Below are 8,389 nucleotides of genomic sequence, written 5' to 3'. Positions count from 1 at the left end.
AACGCTGGTGGTTTCTGGTAGAGGGGACAGTGAAAAGCACTGAAGATGGGATAAAATAGAGTCTGGCTGGAGTGTTGGTTCATATAGAGTAATCATGATAAAACATCCAGGGAAGTAGCCTTGGGTCATATCATAGACTGCCTCTGGATTTATTTCCATTTGGTGGGGGTGGGTGGCCCACAGTCAGGAGGAATGAAATGCTTCTTAGGATGTAAATATGAGAAATGGTGATCATTGTATATTTTTTACAAAGAAAAAAAATTTAGATTATTTGTCAACTGACAGTGCTCTTCTTATATTATTATTATGATATCATGTCTCTCTAGATACCTGAAGGAGGGTCTGGGGACTCAGGGAGAGAACGGACCAAGACCTTCACTTACGACTTTTCTTTTTATTCTGCTGATACAAAAAGTCCAGATTATGTTTCACAAGAAATGGTAAGATATTTTCAGAATCTTTATTTTGGTTTATTTTTCACACTGAGAAAAACATGCCTATTCTAAACCCCTTAAAACATCTAATTTTTGAAAAATACAATTTATACAAAATGGGTCATTGCTAACTTAGCTTTTTGATTGTTCTATATCTTAAGCCTGAGAATTCAATCCCCAAAAGGTTTATTTTTATTTATCTAAGCATGATGATCATAACTTTTGTTTCAAAACTTTGACACTACTGATTGGAAGGAGCTCTGTAAATAAAACATTTTTGGGGAGACATTGATATGCTGCTAATCTTAGCAAATAAGCCAACTTAGCCTTAAGTGTTGTGTGGGGCAGAGCTTTAAGAAGTAGACTTCAAACACAGGCCACATCTCCCTGCTGGAGCGGATCATTATAGGTTCTGGGAAGAAGGATTCTAGAAAGAAAGAACATATGTCCAAAATATTTATAGAACCTGGAGTAAAGCTGGAATTTGTCCAAGAAACCTCTCCTGTAGGCTTTTATAGCTTAAAATGTAGATATGACATGGGCAGAGAGAACAGACTCAAAGATCCTCCCAGGAGGCTGTCATACCACCGTTTCATGGAACAGAAGAACAAGAGTATTTCCCTAGGTGGTCAAGGAGGGTGTTTGAGTCGAGTGGGGGTACAGCAGCACCAATGTGTGTGTGGGAGAACATGGGCTTCATGGCTGGGCCTCTTCTTGGCTTGTTAACTGCTTCAGGTCTTCACGTGTTTACTAGTAAACAAGGATAAGAATGTCATCATGTCCTGGCTAGTAATTCATGTGACAGCATCTTGTCTGGTTTCTTGCAATTTGATGTGTGCATGTACCTGAATCATGGGCCTTGCCTGGGAGCATATCAGAAATGCAGAATCTCAGGACCTCTCTCAGACCTCTGAATCCGAAACTGCGTTTTTGAGCATAATCCCCAGGTTATTTACATGCATCTTAACACTTGAGAAATTTAGTTGGCTTAGAAGTGGATTGGCTTTCTGAGGCAGTGTAAATGTTGGAGGAAGATGGGTTGTGAACATAGATAAGTTGTTCAAAGGAGAGGACTGGAGTGATTGTATCCAGAAGATGTCGATTCAGCATCAGGGACATACAGAAAGGACAGTGAGAATGGGAGCTGTAGGGAGAGATGAAGTGCCTGGTATGAGAGAGGCGCCAGAGAGAGATGAACTGATGCTGCTTGAGTTTGTATTGGTGTCAGAAACTGCTTGGTGCTCAAGTACACTGTCTCACTTAATCTTCACAAGAACCAAATGAGGTAAACTGTAGCTCCATTTTTCTTTGTCGAAGAGACCCAGTGAGCTCAAATAACTTGCTGGAGCCCATAGGCTGAATCGACTAGACGGTAGTAGAGCTGAGATCCTGGGCTGGTAAATAGGGGATAAGAGAAAAGGATTGGTGTGTTCTAAGTGAGAGATGGACAGGGCAGCCCTGTTGAATGAATAAATGAATGAGTGAGTGAGTGACAATAACTTTGGTGTTTAGGTAATTGGATTAATCAGTGTTGGTAGCTAGGAGTCTGGTGAGGAATTAAATGTTATAGATATTGGAATCCAGATTTTGGCTTTAATATAGCAATGAGAATGAAGTGACTGGTATGAGGAAATTTGTTAAGGGAAAATAGTTTATTCTATAGTCTTAAGAATGTCTTCAATAGAGGATGAATGAAGAGCCATGAAAGTCTCCACTTCTAACTTACCTAGTGAGCAGCTATTTATCCCTCTTATTTAACTTGAATTTGAGGCCTTTTAGGGACAGAGAGTAGAGTGGTGTGCGACTTCATGCCTGGCACACTGGAGACACTCAGTAAACGTTCGCTGACTGAAAGACCTCGTTTGCTGATGGTGGTTAAATTACAGGAACAGATGACATTTTCGTGTTCCTTAAGAGTTAAGATTGGTGGTTTGCTCTTTTGGGAGATAAAAATAAATGCCCAGAATTTAAACATAGTTTTAGATTGTGAAAGCTTTCAGCTGATAAGGATAATTTTCATGGTTCAGGTGTGTGTGCAATGTTCTTCTCAGATGCCTTGAGTTCTTTAACTCTCTGAAATAATCTGAGATTGTTCCATTAAATTACAAAACTAAAAAAACTTGAATATGTTAGTAAACACTATTTTCTAGTATAACCAGGTGTTAATAAAACCAGCATAGATGTAGGAAAATTCCTATTTTTTAAGAACTCTATTAAACAAAGGTAATCTTCCCTCATCCCTATTTTTTGTTTTGTTTTTGTTACCCCTCACCCGAGGATATTTTTTCATTGATTTTGTAGAGAGAGTGAAAGGCAGGGAGGGAGGGAGGGAGAGAGAAGCATTGATGTGAAAGAGATACATCAATTGGTTGCCTTCCTCAGGCACCCTGATCAGGGCTGGGGAATCGACCTGCAACCCAGATATACTGGTATGCCCTTGACTGGGAATCAATCCTGTGACGCTTTGGTGCAAGGACCCACACTCTAAGCACTGAGCACACTGGCCAGGACTTCATCCCTAATTTTAATAGCTGTTGTTCTAAAAGTGGCTTCAATGTCAAATATTGACTAAAGTTTTCATGCTGCCATACTTGGCACAGGAATTGAGCTGACAGGTTGTATTCTTTTTTTTTTTTTTTTAAATATATTTTTTTTATTGATTTTTTACAGAGAGGAAGGGAGAGAGATAGAGAGTTAGAAACATCGATGAGAGAGAAACATCGATCAGCTGCCTCCTGCACATCTCCTACTGGGGATGTGCCCGCAACCCAGGTACATGCCCTTGACCGGAATCGAACCCGGAACCTTTCAGTCCACAGGCCGACGCTCTATCCACTGAGCCAAACCGGTTCCGGCGACAGGTTGTATTCTTGCTATAAACGGGGGAAGATGCAAACTTAGCATGATGTTTATCATCTTAGTCTTCTTCCTTTCCCTTTTCCCTCCTCCTCTTCTTTCTCTTCTTTCTCTTCTTTCTTCTCCTCCTTCTTCTTTCTTCCCCTTCCTCCTCCTCCTTTTTCTTCCTCTTCTCGTCCCTCTCTTCCTCCTCCTTCTCTTCTGCTTCCTTCTTTTCTTTTCCTCCTCCTCCTCCTTTTTTTTTCATTTGAATATAAAGATATTTTGAAAGGTTTATAAGATTTGAAGATATATATATATGAAATTCTACTGAGCCATAAGAATAGATGAAATACTGCCAATTGTGACAACATGGATGGGTCTTGAGAATATCATGCTAAGTGAAGTAAGTCAGATAGAAAAAATTAAGAACCATATGATTTATTCATATGTGGAATATAAAATTGAATACAACAAATGAACAAACAAGAAAAACAAACAAAAACTCATTGACACAGATAACAGTATGGTGGTTACCAGAGGGAAGGATGTTAGGGGTTAGTAAAGGGTATTGAGGGTCAAATATGTGATGATGGAAGATTTGACTTTGGGTGGTAAACACACAATGTAATATATAGATGATGTATCATAAAATTATACACTTGAAACCTATGTAATTTTATTAACGAATGTCACCCCAACAAATTTAATAAAAAAAAGAAAGACATCTCGCCCTGGCCCAATGACTCAGTTGATTGGACATTGTCCAGTACACCAAAAGGACACAGGCTTAATTCCTGGTCAGGGCACCTACCTAGGTTGTGGTTGATCCCTGGTCAGGGTGCATATGGAGACAATCAATCCATGTTTCTCACATTGATGTTTCTTTCCCTCTCCCTTCCTCTTTCTCTAAAATCAATAAAAACATACCCTTGGGTGAAGATTAAAAACAATAAAAATAAAATAAAAAAAGACATCTTGAGAAAATATGTTATGCAAATTATTCTGGTTCCAGTCAAGTTTCCCTAATGTTAAACAAATACCAAGATGACCAAATTCATTTTAGATTCAGGAAAAAAAAATCAGTGAGCTATTTAAAGCTAAACTCATGTAAATTAAAGTCCATTAAATAAGGTCTAATTTTCTTAATGATTCTTCAAAACTCCAGAGGGAGACTTTGATCTCACAAAACCTGTTCCTTGTTTCACCTCTGGAGAAACTTGAAACCTACAATCTCCCAGTTGACAAGCCTGGTGAAAGTCTTTTGTTTTAACAGTGCCCTCTTGTGGGCAATTTCCCTAAAGTGAGGTCCTGTGATGAGTTGGATTACTCTGGCAATCAGCTGTAAAGTCTACTCAGTCAAGGAGCAAGGTGGCTTTTGAATAACCTGGCCAAATGAGGCTCTCAGTGGGGTTGATGCCAGTAGGGAAAGCAGTCTCTTAAAGCAGCACTTCCCTCCCTACCCTGTGTGGTAGATGATAGTAAATAACTCCTTTGTGGGAGCTGCGATGAGTCCCTCTTTTCTTTGCCAAGGACCTGGGAGATGTGGGCAGTGTCTGGCTGCTTCTCTGGGTCCCAAGCCAACTTTGGGTGGGTTACTTGAGACTGAGCCAGGCCTGGGTCTCAGCGCCTGCAGATCTGCACTGTGTAGGCTCGTTTTGCAGTCATGTTCACCAGCTCCAACACCGCCACCCCACCAGCAGTCAGAGAATCCCAGCTGAGTTAGCTTTGGGGAAAATAAAGTAGTAGCAAAATGGTGGGTGTGGATTTTAACCCTAGGGAAGAATTTCATTTGGATAACTTGAGTTTGGTTTAATAATGGTATTTTCCATGACTTAGTTTTAGCCCAGAGAAAAGTACGTGAGGAGCTCCTTCCTTTATTCTTTGGGAACTGTATGGGAGGCTGTTCTTCCTATCCGTTGGCACTCTGTGAAATAGTAAAGATGATACATTCCTTTTGTTTAATCAGAGAGAATTGAAGAAAGATTGAGAGTTTTTCTTCATATTCCATATATTATGGTGAAAACCAGTGGGTGGTCTGGAGCCCTGAGGCTCCCTGAGATTCCTGGCTTCTACTTTTTCACAGAAGTTGAGGGTGGGGGGTGGGAGGAGAATGGGGAAAGGCATCTTTGGGCCTTGTGGTTGGTGTCCAGGGTATGGGAAGAGGACCCATGGCTATGAGGCCTTTAGATGCAGCGGCTTTTAGGTTAGAAGGTCCAGGTTGCAAATCCTAACTCTGCCACTCACTCTGAATGCCCCATGACCTAACCTCTGCCCCTGAAAAAGGGATCTAGCAACACTACTCACCCTGTAGCGTTTTTATGAGGCCGCATACATGAGCACAATGTGAGCTGCTATTCCAGTTGAGAGTTGAGTAGTCATCAGAATTTGAAAATAATAACAGAAAATATCAGTTCCTAAAAGCTGAAGTGGTAAGCATTAACTCAGAATGAATGAGACTGGTCATTTGTGGAAATGACTCGATTGAAATGATAATTTGTGAAACGACTGACAAGACTGAGAAAACAAAGTCCAAACAAAATGGCGGGAAATGGTGGCTGAAGCAAGCAGGAGTCCAGTTGGCTGTAATTTATCTCGGCCTTGGATGACAGGCCTTTGTTAGCCGGGATGGTTTCTGTGGAGCTGAGTTGGAGATGGCCAGTGTGTATTAGCCCTTTCTAGGAGGGAGGTGTTCCACCGAAGGGCCCTAGCTCCCTGCAGGGGAGGTGATGGGTCTGGGCACTCCCGAGGGGTTGATGAGACTCCCACCTTGGACTCTGATGGCCCCACAGAGCAGTGCCTCACTTTTCTCTGGCTCTGACGGGATCTGATTGCACTCCCTCCGTTGATATCTCTGCAGCGGCTCATGTGCATTTTTTTTTAAAGCAGGGAGGTGCTTTATGTGCCCTTCGTGTGCTAATCCAGGAGGGTGGGGCAACATGAGGGCTTGTGGGGATTTGGAGAGCTTTGCTTGGTCCACTTCCCAGGCAGGTGTAAGTAGGATGACCACACATCTTGACCTGCCTCATTTATATCAGTTTTCTGGGTGAAATATTTGTCCTTCACCCCAGAGTGTCCACTGCAGTTATATGGCGCAGCAGACACGACGGACACAGGCCCCACCCAGCTCGGCTTCATGTCCTCTCCATCGCGGGCAAACATCCAAGTAGAAAAAAGCATCTGGACTGACTCTGGGAAGCTCAGCCATTCTGCCTCATCCACTTTCAGACACTTGCTTTGATGAATAGCCGGACCCTTAAAATGATGACATTGATTTGGCATAGTTTGGGCATAACTTCTGGCTGCTGTGACTTTCAGGTTTTGAATATTTAGTTTCTGGAAGCTCTGATAGAATGAATAACTTTATAAGTTTATTTAATTCTGAAATGGTAAATCAGCATGCTTTTAAATTATCTTTGCTTCTGTATATGATTGTCACTTTGCCTTATTTACATTTTTTTACTTAAGGAGTTTTTTTTTTTGTGTGTGAATCTAAGTAGGAAAAAGAATGGGGGTTGCTTTTTGCTTGCTTAAAAAACTTTCCTTTTCATTAAAAACTGGGGTACACATGTATATTGTTGTTAACTCTTCTGCAGTGATTTATTTATGTGGTGTAATCCTTCTGAGATAAAAGTAGCATTCAAGAATATTGTCAGCACTGAAGGGGCTTTTATTAAAATCCATGGTAATATCTTTTGTGTTTTTCTGGCTTTCAGGTTTTCAGAACCCTTGGCACAGATGTTGTGAAGTCTGCATTTGAAGGTTATAATGCTTGTGTCTTTGCATATGGACAGACTGGATCGGGAAAGTCATACACGATGATGGGAAACTCTGTACGTTGTTTACACTGTGGGAAGAACATTTTTCATTCTCTCTCTCTTTGGGCTGATAGAATTGTCTCTTTATCTGCTTGGTCTGTAATAACTTGCTTTTCATGTTCTGATCATTCTTCAGCAATAAGATAAAACTCAGTAATAAGTTGGACTAAATGTCCTTTCAGAGATTTTAAATTAGAAAGAGTTCTAAGTTTATAAGCATGAATAATGGATGCAAGCCTCAGTTCATTTTCCATTTTTAAAGGCTTTATAATCTTATCAAAAAAGTGTACTGGGCCCTTAAGTAATTTATTCTTCTTTTCTGCCAACAGAACAGTTTGAATAAAATTACTGAACTCTCTTCTTTTTAAAATTATTTAAAACATTTTCCCCCCAAGAAAAATGTAAAAAAAAAAATCTAACTCTTTGGTAAAAAGGTACTATATAAATCAAACAAATACATAAAAAGGATTAGAATTATGTAGTTTATATAGAGTGTATATGGTTATAAACACAGTATGTAGAGTTTAGTAGTTATGCATTATAAATTAACAAACATTAGAGTTATATTTGCCCCAAAATATGGAGGAGTAAAAACAACTAGGCATTATTGCAGGAACTTGATCTTGTCTGTGTTTTCTCCAGATCTAGTAGTGCCATGTTTTCCTTTTTTTATGTCCTGGTGAAAACTGTTCACTGACTCTCAGGCCTGTGGCCTGTTCTAGATGGAGATACTGGCAGAGGACCGCAGGCTCCTGCTGGCGGCACAGTGGGGCCTTTAGGACTAATGGTTGGGTGGTGCAAGGAAGTAGCAGTATAGTCAGGAGTCTGGGTCACTCCCTATGACAGTATTTCAGTACACGTGTCTTGGCTTCTGACTCCAGGCTTTTCCTTGACAAGATTAGTAGATGATGCTGTGAGGAGAGTCCCCAGTGCTGAAAAGCAGGGAAGAATAAATAGGGAGGAACAAACAGATGCATTTGCTTTCTATCATTAATTTCCTCTTCCTGCTCTCCTACTGTGCCTTTGGAAGAAACCTCATCTAAAAGTTAAATTTCCCTGGAGCTATTTTCTGTAAGTGAAACATTTATAAAGTGCTCACAAATTACAACTATTTGCTCTGACCTTACAGTTGAGTACTATTTGTGTATTTTTTAAAATTTATTTTGTAAAGTAAGAACTTACAATATGGTAAAAGTTTTATTTTTTTCTTGATAAGAATTGGTACTGATTTAATGGTATAAAGAAAAATAATCTCTTACAGCTATGATCTCTTTTGTGTGTGTTTTTTTTGGGGGGTGGGTG

The 8,389-nt window shown here is 40.2% G+C and overlaps 1 protein-coding gene across 5 annotated transcripts in view; it reads left to right on the top strand.

The window, feature by feature from the left end:
* The window catches only part of KIF16B (kinesin family member 16B), a 291,552-nt gene that overhangs the window by 34,405 nt on the left and 248,758 nt on the right, over positions 1-8,389 (top strand). For all 5 annotated transcript variants that reach the window (XM_005860579.2, XM_014535047.1, XM_014535046.1 and 2 more), the window contains exons 3-4: positions 327-440; positions 6,986-7,102. In XM_005860579.2, the coding sequence (XP_005860641.1) occupies positions 327-440; positions 6,986-7,102 (231 nt within the window). The remainder of the gene's footprint in view (positions 1-326; positions 441-6,985; positions 7,103-8,389) is intronic.

The sequence above is a fragment of the Myotis brandtii genome, unplaced genomic scaffold (assembly GCF_000412655.1).
Source record: "Myotis brandtii unplaced genomic scaffold, ASM41265v1 scaffold137, whole genome shotgun sequence".
NCBI classification, from domain to species: Eukaryota; Metazoa; Chordata; class Mammalia; order Chiroptera; family Vespertilionidae; genus Myotis; species Myotis brandtii.
The sequence above is the reverse complement of the archived record's forward strand: the minus strand, read 5'-3'. Positions and strand labels throughout refer to the sequence as shown.